Source organism: Salvelinus namaycush, chromosome 3 (genome assembly GCF_016432855.1).
Source record: "Salvelinus namaycush isolate Seneca chromosome 3, SaNama_1.0, whole genome shotgun sequence".
Taxonomy (NCBI): Eukaryota; Metazoa; Chordata; class Actinopteri; order Salmoniformes; family Salmonidae; genus Salvelinus; species Salvelinus namaycush.
Window position 1 is genome coordinate 9,809,632 of NC_052309.1, and position 20,576 is coordinate 9,830,207.

At 42.4% G+C, this 20,576-nt stretch overlaps 1 protein-coding gene across 1 annotated transcript in view; it reads right to left on the reverse strand.

Moving 5' to 3' along the window:
- Positions 1–2,990: 2,990 nt before the first annotated feature.
- The window catches only part of lhx6 (LIM homeobox 6), a 30,714-nt gene continuing 13,128 nt past the window's right edge, over positions 2,991–20,576 (reverse strand). Inside the window, exons 5-9 of the mRNA XM_038988800.1 lie at positions 10,429–10,649; positions 5,486–5,586; positions 5,090–5,185; positions 4,743–4,917; positions 2,991–3,073 (exon numbers count right to left, since the gene is read on the reverse strand). Coding sequence (XP_038844728.1) covers positions 2,991–3,073; positions 4,743–4,917; positions 5,090–5,185; positions 5,486–5,586; positions 10,429–10,649 — 676 coding nt within the window. The remainder of the gene's footprint in view (positions 3,074–4,742; positions 4,918–5,089; positions 5,186–5,485; positions 5,587–10,428; positions 10,650–20,576) is intronic.

A 20,576-nucleotide genomic window follows, 5' to 3' on the forward strand; every position in this document is an offset into this window, starting at 1 on the left:
CACTGGAGGAAGACTATCTGTTTATACATTGCAGACCTCCCTCTCATACACAATGTGATTGTTCAACATTTAAAAGAGTTATGTCAATTTCAAAAGTCTCACACGGGTATTACAGTAGTAAATCATGATTTTAGACAACTACAATTTGGAGCTTCAAATGATTGAAATGTATTTCTGCACAAGAGCATTGGAAATTCAAATCACACCAAATAAATCATATTTCAATATTTTCACCAGTACAGATTGAAAGTTACACCTTTTAAAAAAAAGGTGTAATAAAAAATCATCCTAATAAATGTGAGTTTTTTTTCTCTCTGTGAATTTGAGTGTTTTACCTCAGCTACCTGAAAATGATTGATAATTCAAAACAACCAAATGACGGTTTTCTCATCATGTAGAAGATAAGGCACACGATCTATCCTCATCTGAGGCTCATATCCTTTACAGAAGGCTGCTGATGACAATGTATTAAAGGGACATTTAAAATGTATATTCCATCATCTCCAGCACATGATAAAATTGCACATTTCTGTGGTTTGTAGTAAAAAAAAAGATAGAGGAAGATAAGTGTTACCAATGACATCATCACTGTGCATCGTGTAATTTTAACCAATTATGAGTAGGCATTGGCCACTAATCATCTACTAATTGGTTGATAATGTCATTGGAAACACTTATCTTCCTCTACATTTTTTACTACAAAACATAGAAACGCGCCATTTTCACATACAGTTGAAGTCGGAGGTTTACATACACCTTAGTCAAATACATGTAAACTCAGTTTTTCACAATTCATGACATTTAATACTAGTAAAAATTCCCTGTCTTAGGTCAGTTAGGATCACCACTTTATTTTAAGAATGTGAAATGTCAGAATAATAGTAGAGAGAATGATTTATTTCAGCTTTTATTTCTTTCATCACATTCCCAGTGGGTCAGAAGTTTACATACACTCAATTAGTATTTGGTAGCATTGCCTTTAAATTGTTTAACTTGGATCAAACGTTTCAGGTAGCCTTCCACAAGCTTCCTACAATAAGTTGGGTGAATTTTGGCCCATTCCTCCTGACAGAGCTGGTGTAACCGGGTCAGGCATGTAGGCCTCCTTGCTCGCACATGCTTTTTCAGTTCTGCCCACACATTTTCTATAGGTTTGAGGTCAGGGCTTTGTGATGGCCACTCCAATACCTTGACTTTGTTGTCCTTAAGCCATTTTGTCACAACTTTGGAAGTATGCCTGGGGTCATTGCCCATTTGGAAGACCCATTTGCGACCAAGCTTTAACTTCCTGACTCATGTCTTGAGATGTTGCTTCAATATATCCAGATAATTTTCCTTCCTCATGATGCCATATATTTTGTGAAGTGCACCAATCCCTCCTGCAGCAAAGCACCCCCACAACATGATGCTGCCACCCCCGTGCTTCACGGTTGGGATGGTGTTCTTCGGCTTGCAAGCCTCCCCATTATTCCTCCAAACATATACTTGCGTACTATTGTTTGTACAGATGAACGTGGTACCTTCAGGCGTTTGGAAATTGCTTACAAGGATGAACCAGACTTGTGGAGGTCTACAATTTCTTGCTGAGGTCTTGGCTGATTTCTTTTGATTTTCCCATGATGTCAAGCAAAGAGGCACTGATTTTGAAGGTAAGGCCTTGAAATACATCAATTTTCCAAGCTGTTTAAAGGCACAGTCAACTTAGTGTATGTAACCTTCTGACCCACTAGAATTGTGATACAGTGAATTAATCTGAAAAAATCTGTCTGTAAACAATTGTTGGAAAAATTACTTGTGTCATGCACAAAGTAGATGTCATAACTGACTTTACAGAACTATAGTTTGTTAACAAGACATTTGTGGAGTGGTTGAAAAACAAGTTTTAATGACTCCAACCTAAGTTTGTAAACTTCAGACTTCAACTGTGTATTGATGTTGGGCTGGTGCTGGAGAAGATGAATATGAAGTTTCATTTTTTTTTAACATTTCCCTTTAACGAAGAGCTGATTACCTGATGATTTCATACAACATCAATACTAACAACTGTGATTTAAAAATTCGTATTCGTTTTTAGTTTGTAGCAGATTCCACACCAAAACTGTCAGTTATTTTGCATTCCTTCATGGTATCATCACAGAGCGAAAGGGGAGGTTTTTTACCTCAAAGTCCCTTGCCCAGCCCACAAGCCCAATCCCTTGCCGTTTTTTTCTCCTCATGAGTAAATCTGACAGCACACATGAGGGTGTATTCCTGTTAGCCTGGTCCCATCACTCCCTTCAGAGGATGGAGAGAAGAGTCCTTTCAGTCCATTTCTGCACGCACAGAGAGCTCATAGTCGAGTTGAATGTATCTTGACAGTGAATAAGTCCCAGTTAGCAAAAGGAAGGGCTCATGTCCTCCATGACAACAATAGGTGGGATATATAATCATGATCCTGTTCATAGAAAAAGAGGTCGGTCTGTCTGTCTGTCTGTCTGTCTGTCTGTCTGTCTGTCTGTCTGTCTGTCTGTCTGTCTGTCTGTCTGTCTGTCTGTCTGTCTGTCTGTCTGTCTGTCTGTCTGTCTGTCTGTCTGTCTGTCTGTCTGTCTGTCTGTCTGTCTGTCTGTCTGTCTGTCTGTCTGTCTGTCTGTCTGTCTGTCTGTCTGTCTGTCTGTCTGTCTGTCTGTCTGTCTGTCTGTCTGTCTGTCTGTCTGTCTGTCTGTCTGTCTGTCTGTCTGTCTGTCTGTCTGTCTGTCTGTCTGTCTGTCTGTCTGTCTGTCTCTCTCTGCCTCGGTCTCTCTCTGCCTCGGTCTCTCTCTGCCTCGGTCTCTCTCTGCCTCGGTCTCTCTCTGCCTCGGTCTCTCTCTGCCTCGGTCTCTCTCTGCCTCGGTCTCTCAGGCATCTTGAATCTTGATCCTCTCCGTAAGTCATCATGTTTGACCTCTGGGGTCGAGTCGGAGAACGGAGGTTGCTGATGGGAGGTCAGGGGTGATGGCGGCAGCATCCGTTAGTTAGCGGCTGAGGGGTAGCTGGGACAGCGACATTGCTTGATGGGGGTTCAGGCTCTGTGTCGCTAGAACAGAGAACGGGTGGCCTGGTGGATAGAAGAGAGGGACATACTTAAAATATCAAGATGGAGGAGCAGTAGAGGGACATACTTAAAATATCAAGATGGAGGAGCAGTAGAGGGACATACTTAAAATATCAAGATGAGGAGCAGTAGAGGGACATACTTAAAATATCAAGATGGAGGAGCAGTAGAGGGACACACTTAAAATATCAAGATGGAGGAGCAGTAGAGGGACACACTTAAAATATCAAGATGGAGGAGCAGTAGAGGGACATACTTAAAATATCAAGATGGAGGAGCAGTAGAGGGACATACTTAAAATATCAAGATGGAGGAGCAGTAGAGGGACATACTTAAAATATCAAGATGAGGAGCAGTAGAGGGACATACTTAAAATATCAAGATGAGGAGCAGTAGAGGGACATACTTAAAATATCAAGATGGAGGAGCAGTAGAGGGACACACTTAAAATATCAAGATGGAGGAGCAGTAGAGGGACACACTTAAAATATCAAGATGGAGGAGCAGTAGAGGGACATACTTAAAATATCAAGATGAGGAGCAGTAGAGGGACATACTTAAAATATCAAGATGGAGGAGCAGTAGAGGGACATACTTAAAATATCAAGATGGAGGAGCAGTAGAGGGACATACTTAAAATATCAAGATGGAGGAGCAGTAGAGGGACATACTTAAAATATCAAGATGGAGGAGCAGTAGAGGGACATACTTAAAATATCAAGATGGAGGAGCAGTAGAGGGACATACTTAAAATATCAAGATGGAGGAGCAGTAGAGGGACATACTTAAAATATCAAGATGGAGGAGCAGTAGAGGGACATACTTAAAATATCAAGATGGAGGAGCAGTAGAGGGACATACTTAAAATATCAAGATGGAGGAGCAGTAGAGGGACATACTTAAAATATCAAGATGGAGGAGCAGTAGAGGGACATACTTAAAATATCAAGATGGAGGAGCAGTAGAGGGACATACTTAAAATATCAAGATGGAGGAGCAGTAGAGGGACATACTTAAAATATCAAGATGAGGAGCAGTAGAGGGACATACTTAAAATATCAAGATGAGGAGCAGTAGAGGGACACACTTAAAATATCAAGATGGAGGAGCAGTAGAGGGACATACTTAAAATATCAAGATGGAGGAGCAGTAGAGGGACATACTTAAAATATCAAGATGGAGGAGCAGTAGAGAGACATACTTAAAATATCAAGATGGAGGAGCAGTAGAGGGACATACTTAAAATATCAAGATGGAGGAGCAGTAGAGGGACATACTTAAAATATCAAGATGGAGGAGCAGTAGAGGGACATACTTAAAATATCAAGATGGAGGAGCAGTAGAGGGACATACTTAAGCTCAGTATTTGTTTTATTGTTAGCGCTCGAGTGAGATTTCCAATGTGTTCATTACAAATGGCAAATAAACAGAAAACTTGGACTTGAACTATTGACACAGCGAAACACGGTCAATAGTTAAAGTCTTAGAAAAAAAGGTTCCAAAAGGGGTATTCGGCTGTCCAAATCCCTCCTCTGTATCTCTCTTTATGTCTTCATCATAATCATTTTATTTTCTAACAGAGGAGACGTAAGGATGAAAGGACTGAAAAGACAGCCGGAAGATGAGGGCTTTGTGATGATGTAATAGACAGACTAACCTATGTAACACTCACTGTCGATGTATCCGTGCAGGGCCACCATGCGCGCCCTCTCAGAACTTCCAAAGGGGGAGTAATGCAGGTCGTCAGGCAGCGAAGGAGGCATCCGGGACTGGGGGTGGCCTTGTGGGGGTCCGCTGTGCTGGGGGGTATGCTTTTTGTGTCTTGCTCTGCAGTTTTGAAACCAAACCTATGAAAATGCAATGTTACCAGCCGTGATGTGTCTGCAGCTATATTCTCAATGTTTTAGGACCATTAGTCATGCATTAACTATGCCACCTAGCATACGCTGTTATCCAAAGCAACTCACAGTTGCTTTACAGTGCAATCGCTAGCATTGCTTTAAGACGGAGTAAACAGACCTGTATGACTCTCCTGCTTAGACCCGTCATGTCTGCCAGTTTCTGCAGGGTCTGTGCATCAGGGTTGTTGTCCTGTGAAAACTGAGTCTGCATCACCTGGGAATTATAACAGAGTTTTAGAAATGTATGACCTCAGTCGCTGTTATTTTTATTCTACATCAGCTAATTGTTTAGTATCAGCTTCCATTTTTCATATTACTGCAGAGATATACGACAGCGAGCCCATTGGAATGAATGAGACACCAAACCACATCTGACAATGTAACCAACAACGACCATTAGAAAGTTAATAAGATAGTGAAATCACTTTGTGAAGTCATGATCATTCACTATTGACTTATTATTAGAAAGAGAAATGAGGAGACAGGGACATGAGGGGGCCTCTCTGTGACTAACCTGCAGCTGCTCAGCAGTGAAGGAGGTGCGTGCTCTCTTGGCAGGCTTGGGTTGGCTGTCCTGCTCTGATGGCACTGCCCCCTCCAGAGTGATGCCACTACCTGAGACACCACGGCACAGAGAGGGGGAGAATGAGAGGGAGAAACATAGAAATGAGAGAAACATAGAAAGAAAGAGACCAAGAGAAAGGGACATGAGGCAAAAGCCATATTTAAAACCAGTGTTAACAGGGTTATACAGAGTGTTATAAAACTACATACAGTTGAAGTCGGAGGTTTACATACACCTGTAACGTTGTTCCTCCTCCTCTTCATCCGAAAAGGAGGAGTAGTGATTCGACCAAAATGCAGCGTTGGAATATGACATAATGATTTATTAAACAAGACGAAGACGAAACGAAATACACTTTGATAAGCTACAAAACAAACGATGTAGACAGACCTGGACACGAACTTACATATAACGTGAAGAACGCATGAACAGGAAACAGACTACATACAAAACGAACAAACAAACAAAACCGAAACAGTCCCGTGTGGCGTAACATACAGACACTGACACAGGAGACAACCACCCACAACAATCAATGTGAAAACACCTACCTTAATATGATTCTCAATCAGAGGAGATGAAAACCACCTGCCTCTAATTGAGAACCATATCAGGTACCCATTAAACCAACATAGAAACAGAAAACATAGACTGCCCACCCAAACTCACGTCCTGACCAACTAACACATACAAAACTAACAGAAAACAGGTCAGGAACGTGACAACACCTTAGCCAAATACATTTAAACTCAGTTTTTCACAATTCCTGACATTTAATCCTAGTAAAAATTCCCTGTCTTAGGTTAGTTAGGATCACCACTTTATTTTAAGAATGTGAAATGTCAGAATAATAGTAGAGAGAAGGATTTCTTTCAGCTTTCATTTCTTTCATCACATTCCCAGTGGGTTAGAAGTTTACATACACTCAATTAGTATTTGGTAGCATTGCCTTTAAATTGTTTAACTTGGGTCAAACGTTTCAGGTAGCCTTCCACAAGCTTCCACAATAAGTTGGGTGAATTTTGGCCCATTCCTCCTGATAGAGCTGGTTTAACTGAGTCAGGCTTGTAGGCCTCCTTGCTCGCACACGCTTTTTCAGTTCAGCCCACATATTGTCTATAGAATTGAGGTCAGGGCTTTGTGATGGCCACTCCAATACCTTGACTTTGTTATCCTTAAGCCATTTTGTCACAGCTTTGGAAGTATGCTTCGGGTCATTGTCCATTTGGAAGACCTATTTGCGACCAAGCTTTAACTTCCTGACAGATGTCTTGAGATGTTGCTTCAATATATCCAGATAATTTTCCTTCCTCATGATGCCATATATTTTTTGAAGTGCACCAGTCCCTCCTGCAGCAAAGCACCCCCACAACACCATGCTGCCACCCCTGTGCTTCACGGTTGGGATGGTGTTCTTCGGCTTGCAAGCGTTCCCCTTTTTCCTCCAAACATAACAATGGTCATTATGGCCAAACAGTTCTATTTTTGTTTCATCAGACCAGAGGACATTTCCCCAAAAAGTACAATCTTTGTCCCCATGTGCAGTTGCAAACCGTAGTCTGGCTTTTTTATGGCGGTTTTGGAGCAGTGGCATCTTCCTTGCTGGGCAGCCTTTCAGGTTATGTCGATATAGGACTCGTTTTACTGTGGATATAGATACTTTTGTACCCGTTTCCTCCAGCATCTTCACAAGGTACTTTGCTGTTGTTCTGGGATTGATTTGCACTTTTTGCACCAAAGTACATTGATCTCTAGGAGACAGAACGCGTCTCCTTCCTGAGCGGTATGACGACTGCGTGATCCCATGGAGTTTATACTTGCGTACTATTGTTTAATAGATGAACGTGGTACCTTCAGGTGTTTGGAAATTGCTCCCAAGGATAAACCAGACTTGTGGAGGTCTACAACTGTTTTCTGAGGTCTTGTCTGATTTATTTAGATTTTCCCATGATGTCAAGCAAAGAGGCACTGAGTTTGAAGGTAGGCCTTGAAATACATCCACAGGTACACCTACAGTTGACTCAAATGATGTCAATTGGCTTAACAGAAGCTTCTAAAGCCATGACATAATTTTCTGGAATTTTCCACGCTGTTTAAAGGCACAGTCAACTTAGTGTATGTAAACTTCTGACCCACTGGAATTGTGATACAGTGAACTATAAGTGAAATAATCTGTCTGTAAACAATTGTTGGAAAAATTACTTGTGTCGTGCACAAAGTAGATGTCCTAACTGACTTGCCAAACCTATAGGTTGTTAACAAGAAATTTGTGGAGTGTTTGAAAAACGAGTAAACTTCCGACTTCAACTGTACATGTAACAATATGACAGGGATTATACAGCTACATACATATAACCATACAGAAGATATCTTGGACAAATACTGTACTATGTCAGAGAGCAGGATCTAGACTAGCTCTCAGCAGTGATATATATCTCTATACAGATATATACAGTGCATTCGGAAAGTATTCAGACCTCTTGACTTTTTCCACATTTTGTTACATTACAGCCTTATTCTAAAATGGTTTCATTGTTTTTTTAATCTACACACAATACCCTATAATGACAAAGCAAAAACAGGTTTTAGAAATTTTTGCAAATGTATATATATATATAAAGAAAATAAATATCACATTTACGTAAGTATTCAGACCCTTTACTCAGTACTTTGTTGAAGCACCTTTGGCAGCGATTACAACCTCGACTCTTCTTGGCACACACCTGTTTTTGTATATATCTTCTCTGCAGATCCTCTCAAGCTCTGCCAGGTTGGATGGGGAGTGTTGCTGCACATGTTGGAATCGGGTTCAAGTATGTGCTCTGGCTGGGCCACTCAAGGACATTCAGAGACTTGTCTTCGAAGCCACTCCTGTGTTGTCTTGGCTGTGTGCTTAGGGTCATTGTCCTGTTGGAAATTGAACCTTTGCCCCAGTCTGAGGTCCTGGGCACTCTGGAGCAGGTTTTCATCAAGGGTCTCTCTGTACTTTGCTCCATTAATCTTTCCCTTGATCCTGACTAGTCTCCCAGTCCCTGCCGCTGAAAAACATCCCCACAGCATGATGCTGCCACCTCCATGCTTCACCTTAGGGATGGTGCCAGGTTTCCTCCGGATGTGATGCTTGGCATTCAGGCCAAATAGTTCAATCTTGGTTTCTTCAGACCAGAGAATCTTGTTTCTCGTGGCCTGAGAGTCCTTTAGGTGCTTTTTGGCAAACTCCAAGCGGGCTGTCATGTGCCTTTTACTGAGGAGTGCCTTCCGTCTGGCCATTCTACCAAAAAGATCTGGTGGAGTGCTGCGGAGATGGTTGTCCTTCTGGAAGGTTCTCCCATCTCCACAGAGGAACTCTGGAGCTCTGTCAGAGTGACCATTGGGTTCTTGGTTGCCAGCTCTAGGAAGAGTCTTGGTGGTTCCAAACTTCTTACATTTAAGAATGATGGAGGCCACTGTGTTCTTGGGGACCCTCAATGCTGCAGAAATCTTTTGGTACCATTCCCCAGATTTGTGCCTCGACACAATCCTGTCTCGGAGCTCTACGGACAATTCCTTCAACCTCGTGGCTTGGTTTTTGCTCTGACATACACTGTCAACTGTAGGGTCTTACAGGTGTGCGCCTTTCAAAATCATGTCCAATCAATTGAATTTGCCACAGGTGGACTCCAAGTTGTAGAAACATCTCAAGGATGATCAATGGAAACAATATGCACCTGAGCTTAATTTCGATTGTCATAGCAAAGGTCTGAATACTTATGTAAATAAGGTATTTCTGTTTTTGTTTTGTTTTTTTACATTTGCAAACATTTCTGAAAACCTGTTTTCGCTTTGTCGTTATGGGGTATTGTGTGTACATTTTACATTTACATTTTAGTCATTTAGCAGACGCTCTTATCCAGAGCGACTTACAGTAGAGTGCATACATTTTATTACATTTTTACATTTCTTTTTACATACTGAGACAAGGATATCCCTACCGGCCACACCCTCCCTAACCCGGACGACGCTATGCCAATTGTGCGTCGCCCCACGGACCTCCCGGTTGCGGCCGGCTGCGACAGAGCCTGGGCGCGAACCCAGCCCAGCCTGGGCGCGAACCCAGAGACTCTGGTGGCGCAGCTAGCACTGCGATGCAGTGCCCTAGACCACTGCGCCACCCGGGAGGACAAGTGTGTAGATTGATGAGGGGGAAAAACATATTTAATCCATTTCAGAATAAAGCTGTAACCTAACAACATGTGGGAAAGGGAAGGGGTCTGAATACTTTCTGAATGCACTGAGTATCCAACACTTTAACGACATAACATAGACTGTCCAGGTGAATCCAGGTGAAAGCTATGATCGCTTATTGATGTCACTTGTTAAATCCACTTCAATCAGTGTAGATGAAGGGGAGGAGACAGGTTAAAGAAGGATTTTAAAGCCTTGAGACAATGGACACATGGATTGTGTATGTGTACCATTCAGAGTGTGAATGGGCAAGACAAAAGATTGATGTGCCTTTGAACGGGGTATGATAGTAGGTGCTATTCAAGAACTGCAACACTGCTGGGTTTTTCAAGCTCAACAGTTCCCTGTGTGTATCACCACCCAAAGGACATCCTGTCAACTTGACACAACTGTGGGAAGTGTTGGAATCAACTTGGGCCAGCATCCCTGTGGAATGCTTTCAACACCATGTAGAGTCTATGCCCTGATGAATGGACACTGTTCCGAGGGCAAAAGGGGGTGCAACTCAATATTAGGGAGGTGTTCCTAATGTTTTGTACACTCAGTGTATATATATATATATATATATATATATATATATATATATATATATATATATATATATATATATATATATATATATATATATATATATATATATACGACTAGGTAATAGAGCGCCCAATCACCACTCTCTGCAGCCCGTTTGAGGTTCTCCACCATGGTGTCGTAGTGGATCCTGCAGAGCACCTTCTCCTCCACCAGGCCAAACTCCTCCCCCGTGGACAGCTGCCTCTTGCAGGAGAAGCAGGCGAAGCACGCCAAGTGGTAGGTATTGCTCTTGGCCCGACGCACCCAGTCGCTGGCATATATCTGGCGTCCACACCGGTCACACTTTGTACCGAACCTACTGTGAGAGCGAGCGAGAGAGAGAGAGCGAGAGAGAGAGAGAGAGAGAGAGAGAGAGAGAGAGAGAGAGAGAGAGAGAGAGAGAGAGAAGGGCTGTGGCATTAATACTCTGCTATGAAGGACCTAAAACCTACAGAAAAAACAGTCAAGGTGCAGTCAGAAGTTATTAAATATGTCAACTTTACGTACAGAATATGACAACGCTTGTAGGTGAATTGAACTAGTGAAATCCATGCATTTAAATGGATGCACAATGTTAAAAGCAACATTCTGACTGAACGAAAGCTTTCCTTTTATACTTACAATACCATCAGGCTTGATTGAGTGAGCTGTTTTGTCTTGTAGTAATGTGGTGCCTGCCTCTATTTCCTTAAACCTTTACGTTACCAATACATGTAATTTAAAACAAAATATTTGTTATAAATATTTTTGGGGGTCAATAGATACCCAACATAACAACAGGAGGGGTTGTGTTCGACACAGCCACTCATATAGAGCCTGTTCGCATTCCTGATTTCTGTAACGTTAATAGTGACATAAGCTCAGAACTACTTGTTTTTTCAAGCATGGTTCTGTTTTACAGATTGCTGTTCTGAACAATGGACAGTTCATTACCTGGCAAATGAATATGTAGCTTAAAGTTATTTATTTTTGCAATATATAGGCCTATATTTACAATAGGCCTATATCTAAAAAAATACATACAGACTAATGATATATACACTACCATTCAAAAGTTTGGGGTCACTTAGAAATGTCCTTGTTTTTGAAAGAAAAGCAATTTTTTTGGTCCATTAAATTAACATCAAATTGAACAGAAATACAGTGTAGACATTGTTAATGCTGTAAATGACTATTGTAGCTGGAAACTGCAGATTTTTATATTTTAAAAAAGACTAATTGATCATTAGAAAATCCCTTTGCAATTATGTTAGCACAGCTGAAAACTGTTGTCCTGATTAAAGAAGCAATAAAACTGGCCTTCTTTAGACTAGTTGAGTATCTGGAGCATCAGCATTCGTGTGTTCGATTACAGGCTCAAAATGGGCACAGGAAGGTTGGAAAAAAGTGTTATGGACAGACTATTCTACGTTTGAGGTGTTCGGATCACAAAGAAGAACATTCGTGAGACGCAGAACAAATGAAAAGATTCTGGAGGACTGCTTGACGCCATCTGTCAAGCATGGTGGAGGCAATGTGATGGTCTGGGGGTGCTTTGGTGGTGGTAAAGTGGGAGATTTGTACAGGCTAAAAGAGATCTTGAAGAAGGAAGGCTATCACTCCACTTTGCAACGCCATGACGCACCCCATGGACAGCACTTAATTGGAGCCAATTTCCCCCTACAACAGCAAAATGACTCAAAGCACAGCTCCAAACTATGCAAAAACTATTTAGGGAAGAAGCAGTCAGCTGATATTCTGTCTATAATGGAGTGGCCAGCACGGTCACCCTACTGAGCTGTTGTGACGTATGTTACGTAAGAAGTGCCCATCAAGCCAATCCAACTTGTGGGAGGTGCTTCAGGAAGCATGGGGTGAAATCTATTCAGATTACCTCAACAAATTGACAAATTGACAGCAAGGCTATAATTGCTGCAAATGGAGGATTCTTTGACGAAATCAAAGTTTGAAGGACACAATTACTATTTCAATTAAAAATCATTATTTATAATCTTGTCAACATCTTGACTATATTTCCTATTCATTTTGCAACTAATTTCATGTATGTTTTCATGGAAAAAAAGAACATTTCTAAGTGACCCCAAACTTTTGAACAGTAGTGTATATATATATTATTTTAATAGCAGGACACTGTAAAGTCCATTATCCCTATGAAGAGTATGAATTAGGCTGTTTGAGAAGGTTTTGAATCCTAAGCAACCTGCCTACAAGTACAAGTACAATAGACCATCATAGCTACTGTAGTAGGTCAAAGCTGTGTGCAGGAAAACCTTGGTAGAGCATGGGTGAAGTATACATTGTGGTGCTCATATGAATTTCCTTTCTTTACAATGTAAAAAGGGGCACATATGACAATCTAAGGTACAATAAAAGTACTACATTTATTTGATCGTTTCTGACTGCCTGGTTAAGATGTGTCATATCAACACCATAAAAGAGGGTATTGAGAGATCAGGCGTTAGTTTATTTGAACTGGCAGACAGACAGAGAAGGGCTGTAGTAATGACCAATCATAGCAAACCAGGCAGGCAGCAGACCGATTTCGCAGCAGGCAGCATCTCCCAAAAGGGTTCTTCGGATGTCCTCATAAGAGAACCCTTTTTCAATCCAGGTAGAACCATTTCGGGTTCCATGTAGAACCCTCTGTAGAAGGAATCCAAAAGAGTTTTACCTAGAACCAAAAGGGTACTACCTGCAACCAAAAAGGGTTCTTCAAAGGGTTCTCCTATAGGGACAGCCGAAGTACACGATTGCGTCCCAAATGGCCCCCTGGTCTAAAGTCGTGTACTAAATAGGGAACAGGGTGCCATAGGGCTCTTGTCTAAAGTAGTGTACAATATAGGGAACAGGGTGCCATAGGGCTCTGGTCTAAAGTAGTGTACAATATAGGGAACAGGGTGCCATAGGGCTCTGTTCTAAAGTCGTGTACTAAATAGGGAACAGGGTGCCATAGGGCTCTTGTCTAAAGTAGTGTACAATATAGGGAACAGGGTGCCATAGGGCTCTGGTCTAAAGTCGTGGTACTATGTAGGGAACAGGGTGCCATAGGGCTCTGTTCTAAAGTCGTGTACTATATAGGGAACAGGGTGCCATAGGGCTCTGGTCTAAAGTCGTGGTACTATGTAGGGAACAGGGTGCCATAGGGCTCTGTTCTAAAGTCGTGTACTATATAGGGAATAGGCTGCCAGTTGGACTCCAACCTATCCCAGTTACAGGATGATACCATGGAGTTGAATTAGTTGTAATGAGCTTGGCTTCCAAGCGCTACTGGCTCCAGTGCAGAGAGAGAAGTAGTCTGGGCTTTGTCCACTAAGAAATGACATGATGAGGTTAAGAGAGGGGTCTGAGACTGACTCTACAGACCTGCCTGGCTGGCTTTCTCCCTCCCTTCCTTCCTTCCTTCCTTCCCTGGCCTGATCACTTAAAATGCTTGGTACTCTGTAGCTCATGCATCTCCAGTTTACAGATATTGCTGCTAATGGACACAACTAAAGTGGATACAACTCATTATGCACAAATACACACAGCATGCTTTCAAAAGCCTCTGTGAAACCATTCCAAAGTGTATTGTGTACTTTAAACTGACTATCTATGGCCCTCTTTGACGACAATACAGTGTGTTGAGTAGAGGACAGAGAAACAAAGCAGTAATCTAACATGACAGCGTGTCTGTCTCAGACTCTATGACACAACACAGAGGAGTGTGTGTGGAGTGTGTGTGTGTGTGTGTGTGTGTGTGTGTGTGTGTGTGTGTGTGTGTGTGTGTGTGTGTGTGTGTGTGTGTGTGTGTGTGTGTGTGTGTGTGTGTGTGTGTGCATATCGTCGTCTTTCTTCTTCTACACTAGCTTTGTATTTAATTATTCCTTTGTACCAAAAACCTGGTGTTTATACTGTGTTTACACTACCGTTCCAAAATTTGGGGTCACTTAGAAATGTCCTTGTTTTTGAAAGAAAAGCACATTTTTTTGTCCATTAAAATAACATCAAATTGATCAGAAATACAGTGTAGACATTGTTAATGTTGTAAATGACTATTGTAGCTGGAAACGGTGGATTTTTTATGGAATTATCTACATAGGCATACAGAGGCTCATTATCAGCAACCATCACTCCTGTGTTCCACTGTTGTGTTAGGTAATCCAAGTTGATCATTTTAAAAGGCTAATTTATCATTAGAAACCCCTTTTGCAATTATGTTAGCACAGCTGAAAACGGTTGTTCTGATTAAAGAAGCAATTAAACTGGCCTTCTTTAGACTAGTTGAGTATTTGGAGCATCAGCATTTGTGGGTTCGATTACAGGCTCAAAATGGCCAGAAACAAATAACTTTTTATTCTATTCTTGTTCTGAGAAATGAAGGCTATTTCATGCGAGAAATTGCCAAGAAACTGAAGATCTCGTACAACGCTGTGTACTACTCCCTTCACAGAACAGCGCAAACTGTCTCTAACCAGAATAGAAAGAGGAGTGGGAGGCCCCAGTGCACAACTGAGCAAGAGGACAAGTACATTAGAGTGTCTAGTTTGAGAAACAGATGCCTCACAAGTCTTCAACTGGCAGCTTCATTAAATAGTACCCGCAAAACACCAGTCTCAACGGTAGTGTATGTCAATCCTCCAGTCCGTATTTCCTTCAGGAGGAAAATCTTCTTCAGAAAGTCTTCCCCCAGCCCTCCTCTCAGCCCTCCTCTCAGCCCTCCTCTCAACTTTCCTCTCAGCCCTCCTCTCAGCCCTCCTCTCAGCACTCCTCTCAGCACTCCTCTCAGCACTCCTCTCAGCCCTTCTCTCAGCCCTCCTCTCAGCCCTCATTTCAGCACCCCCCAGCCCTCCTGTTAACCCTTCTCTCAGCCCTCCTCTCAGCCCTCCTCTCAGCCCTCCTCTCAACCCTCCTTTCAGCACCCCCCAGCCCTCCTGTTAACCCTTCTCTCAGCCCTCCTTTCAGCACCCCCCAGCCATCCTCTCAGCCCTCCTTTCAGCACTCCCCAGCCCTCCTGTTAACCCTTCTCTCAGTCCTCCTTTCAGCACCCCCCAGCCCTCCTGTTAACCCTTCTCTCAGTCCTCCTTTCAGCACCCCCCCAGCCCTCCTGTTAACCCTTCTCTCAGTCCTCCTTTCAGCCCTCCTGTTAACCCTTCTCTCAGCCCTCCTCTCAGCCCTTCTCTCAGCCCTCCTCTCAGCCCTCCTCTCAGCCCTCCTCTCAGCCCTCCTCTCAACCCTCCTTTCAGCACCCCCCAGCCCTCCTGTTAACCCTTCTCTCAGCCCTAAACGTTTTGTGGATACATTTTGGTATGCTCTGGGAATTCTGTAATCTGGGGTAGATCATCCCTGAGAGAGCTATGTTTGATTGTGCTTTACATGGAGGGAGGTAGCTAGGTCGTTGAGAGGCCTACACTGTTGAGCATGATTAGAGGGTATATTCATCTGCAAGATTATTTAACATAAACATATTATTGAGCATGGGAAAAAGTCTTATTAAATGTCCATGTTTTTTCTTCAGCAGATACCCTACTATCAAAGCATAGACTCTTTCAATGCATTACAACAACACCCTCCGTTTGTAGTCACCAGGACCAGTCTGAAATTAACATTTTAATCACAGAAGGTTGATGGCACCTTCATTGTGGAGAACAGGCTTGTGGTAATGACTGGAGCAGAATCAGTGGAATATATATATATATATATATATATATATATATATATATATATATATATATATATATATATGCTGAGTGCTGAGAGGTGAGAGGTGCTGAGTGCTGAGAGGAGTGTATATATATATACACACACATACTGAACAAAAATATAAACGCCACATGCAACAATTTAAAAGATTTTACTAAGTTACAGTTCATTTAAGGAAATCAGTCTATTTAAATAAATTCATTAGGTCCTAATCTATGGATTTCACATAACTGGGAATACAGATATGCATCTGTTGGTCACAGATACCTTTAAAAAAAGGTAGGGACGTGGATCAGGAAACCAGTCAGTATCTGGTGTGACCACCATTTCCCTCATGCATCGCGACACATCTCCTTTGCATAGAGTTGATCAGGCTGTTGATTGTGGCCTGTGGAATGTTGTCCCACTCCTCTTCAATGGCTGTGTGAAGTTGCTGGAAATTGGCGGGAACTGGACAACTGGTACACGTCGAGCCAGAGGATCCCAAACATGCTCAATGTGTGACATGTCTAGTGAGTATGCAGGCAATGGAAGAACTTGGACATTTTCAGACTCCAGTAATTATGTACAGATCCTTGCAACATGGGGCCGTGCATTTGTAACCGGTGGGAAATGGCTAGCTAGTTAGCTAATAGCGTTTCAATCGGTGACATCACTCGCTCTGAGACCTTAAAGTAGTTGTATCCCTTGCTCTGCAAGGACCGCGGCTTTTGTGGAGCGATAGGTAACAATGCTTCGTGGGAGGCAGTTGTTGATGTGTTCAGAGGGTCCTTGGTTCGAGCCCAGGTTGGGGCGAGGAGAGGGACGGAAGCAACACTTTTACACATTATCATACCGAAACATGAGGCGATGGCAGCGGATGAATGGCACTACAATGGGCCTCAGGTTCTCGTCACGGTATCTCTGTGCATTCAAATTGCCATCGATAAAATGCAATTATGTCCACTGTCCGTATCTTATGTCTGCCCATACCATAACCCCACCGCCACCATTGGGCACTCTGTTCACAACGTTGACATCAGCAAACCGCTCGCCCATACGACGTCATACGGTTGTGCAAATCCACAGTTTCATCAGCTGTCCGGGTGGCTGGTCACAGGTGAAGAAGCCGGATGTGGAGGTCCTGGGCTGGCGTGGTTACACGTGGTCTGCGGTTGTGAGGCCGGTTGGACGTACTGTCAAATTCTCTAAAACGAAGTTGGAGGCGGCTTATGGTAGAGAAATTAACATTAAATTCTCTGGCAACAGCTCTGGTGGACATTCCTGCAGTCAGCATGCCAATTGCACGCTCCCTCAAAACTTGAGACATCTGTGGAATTGTGTTGTGTGACAAAACTGCACATTTTATTGTCCTCGGCACAAGGTAATGTGTAATGATCTTTTTTTTTTTTTTTTTTTTTGCATTTTCCAATTAACAACATTCAAGACAAACGTGAAAAGATATTAGACAACAATAGGACAAAGTGACAATAACAGATGAGCGTAACAAAGAAAGAAAAAATAAAACAAATTATAATTATATATACAAACATACAATAAAAAAATATATATAATGAGACATTGGATCATATGGTCACCTGCCGTAGGCTACATATTATACGTTACGTGTGAAACATTATATAAGGATAATATAGAGATTAATTCAATGTGATGTGGGGGGAGATTCTCCATATAGTCAATAAAAGGTTGCCAAATTCTGTAAAATGTATTTAACTTATTCCTCAAGCGGTAAGTAATTTTCTCCAGTGGGATACAACTATTAACTTCTGATAGCCACATTGCAACTGGCAGGGGGGAATCCAATTTCCATTTCAATGCGATACATTTCTTGGCAATCGCTAGCAATATTTCTGTTAGCTTTATAGTATGGCTTTGCCTAAGATTGGTGTTAGTAAAGTTGCCCAGTAGACAGACCTCCGGGTCTAAAGGGAATGCAACCCCATGGATTGAGGATATGGTATCGCATACCCCCTGCCAGAAACCGTGTAGTTTTGAACACTGCCAAGTGGAATGGAGGAATGTTCCTTCATCTGAGCCACATCTAAAACATAGGGAGGAGATATCAGGGTTGAACTTGTGCAGTCTAGATGGGGTGATATAGAGCTGATGGAGGAAATTAAACTGGATCAGTCTGTATCTGGAGTTCAATGTGGATGTAACACCATCCCTGCATAGGTCACTCCATAGACCCTCATCAAGATCAATACCCAGATCTTTTTCCCATCTAAGTCGGGGTTTATCTAGCCCAGGCAGTGTTAGTCCTGACATAAGAGCATCGTAAACACGGGAAATGGTCTTGAACAGTGGTTGGTCTGCGTGGCAGAGTTGTTCAATAGGTGACATCTTAGGTAGGTTCCATTGTCCCTTGAGAGACACCCTAATAAAGTTTCGTAGTTGTAGGTAGCTAAAGAAGTCCCTGTTAGGCAAGTGGTATTTCTGTTTCAGCTGATCAAAAGACATAAGAACTCCCTCCTCGTAACAATGTTCCAGAAGAGTGATCCCCTTATCAGACCATGGTCTAAAGTTACTATTCTGGAAAAACATAGGAATCAATCTATTGTTCCATAAAGGGGTTTTAGGGGAAAGGAATCCCCCTCGTCCGAACAGCTCATGCAGTTTGCACCATGCCAGGACAGAATGTATGATTAAAGGGTTGTCTGTGATGGTTTTTATAGATTTTCTGTCCCATTTGTAAAACAATTCTGCCCCAGTGTCATCATTTACCTCAAGCTTTTCAATGTTCAACCATGAGGGAGAGGGACCCTTGTCAAACCTCTGAGCCAGAAACCTAGACTGTGCTGCCCAGTAGTACATTCTAAAATTGGGGAGGTTTAAGCCCCCTTGACTGTAATCCAGGGTCAGTTTATCCAGGCCAACCCTAGGGGTTTTGCCGTGCCAGATAAACCGTCTGGTCAGCTTGTCGAGAGAGGAAAAGAATGCTGCGGGAACAGGGATAGGGAGAGATTGAAACAGATATAGAAATCTGGGCAGGACATTCATTTTAATTACATTGATTCTACCCAGTAGAGTGAGAGGTAAGTCCATCCATTTACCAAGGTCACCCTCCACCTTTTGCAACAAACTGGCCAGATTGAGTTTATAGAGGTTGTTCAGGTTACCATCCACCATTATGCCCAGATATGTGAAGCCCATAGGCGACCATCTAAAAGGAAACTTGTGCTTGATGGTATGATGGTCAAAGACAGACAACGGTAAGATTTCGCTTTTATCTAAATTGACCTTATATCCAGAGAAAGAACTATAACACTGTAGTAGGATCTGCAAGTGAGAGAGGGAGAGTTCTGGGTTTGTTAGAAATAAGATAAGGTCGTCCGCAAAGAGTGATAATTTATGGGTATGGGGGCCCACCTCAAAGCCATGTATGTCAGGGCACGTTCTAATAGCCTCAGCCAACGGTTCGATGGCGAGGGCAAAGAGGTGGGGGCTAATTGGGCAACCTTGTCTGTTCCCCCTATAGAGAGGGAAAGAGGAGGAAGTAATCCCGTTGGTAGCAATCCTAGCTTTAGGAGATTTGTAGAGTGATTTTATCAAATTTACAAACCCGGTACCTAAACCAAACTTTTCCAAGACGCGAAAGAGGTATGGCCATTCAACCCTATCAAAGGCCTTTTCAGCGTCGAGGGAGACTGCGACACTAGGTATTTTGTTTTTGTTAGCAAGGTGAATTATATCAAAGAACCTTCTGAGATTATTGGAGGACAATCTATTAATTATGAAGCCAGTCTGATCTGGGTTGACCAACAGGGGAAGACATGACTCCAGTCTCTTAGATAGCATCTTGGTGACCAGTTTACAATCTGTGTTAAGGAGAGAGATTGGTCTATATGAGGCGCACAAGAAAGGGATTTTTCCCTTTCTTGTGGATTACAGTAATCACTGCTTGAGGGAAAGACTCTGGAAAGCAGTTGTCTTCCCTGGCTTTTTTAAGTACCTCCATAAGGTAGGGGACCAACAGCTCCCTAAATTCTTTATAGAACTCTGGAGGGAAGCCATCCTCCCCAGGAGATTTATTAGAAGGTAAGGATTTAATGGCCTCCAACAATTCAGGAACTGAGAAGTGTTCACTCAGGCGCTCGCTGTCTTCCCCTGATAGGCATGGGAGGTTGAGAGAGGAGAGAAAGGAGTCGATCTCTGATAGATCATCGCTTGATTGGGAAGTGTAGAGGTCTTCATAGTATTTCTTAAAAGTATTATTAATTTCAGTAGGGTCGAAAGATATCTCATTAGTAAGAGTTTCTATAGCATTAATTGTCCTCTTACTTTCCTCTGCTTTCAGTTGCCATGCCAGTACTTTGTGAGCTTTCTCTCCAAGCTCGTAATAACGCTGTTTTGATTTAGTGATGGCCCTCTCAGCTTGATATGTGTTCAGAATATTATATTTCAGTTTTTTATTTACCAAAAGCCTGTATAGATCTTTAGTCGGGCCTCTTTGGTAGGTTTTCTCTAGCTCTGAGATTTCAGATTCAAGGGCACTCAGTTCCGCACCGTGTTTTCTCTTCAGCCCTTTAGTATAGGAAATGATCTGTCCCCTCAGATAGGCCTTCAA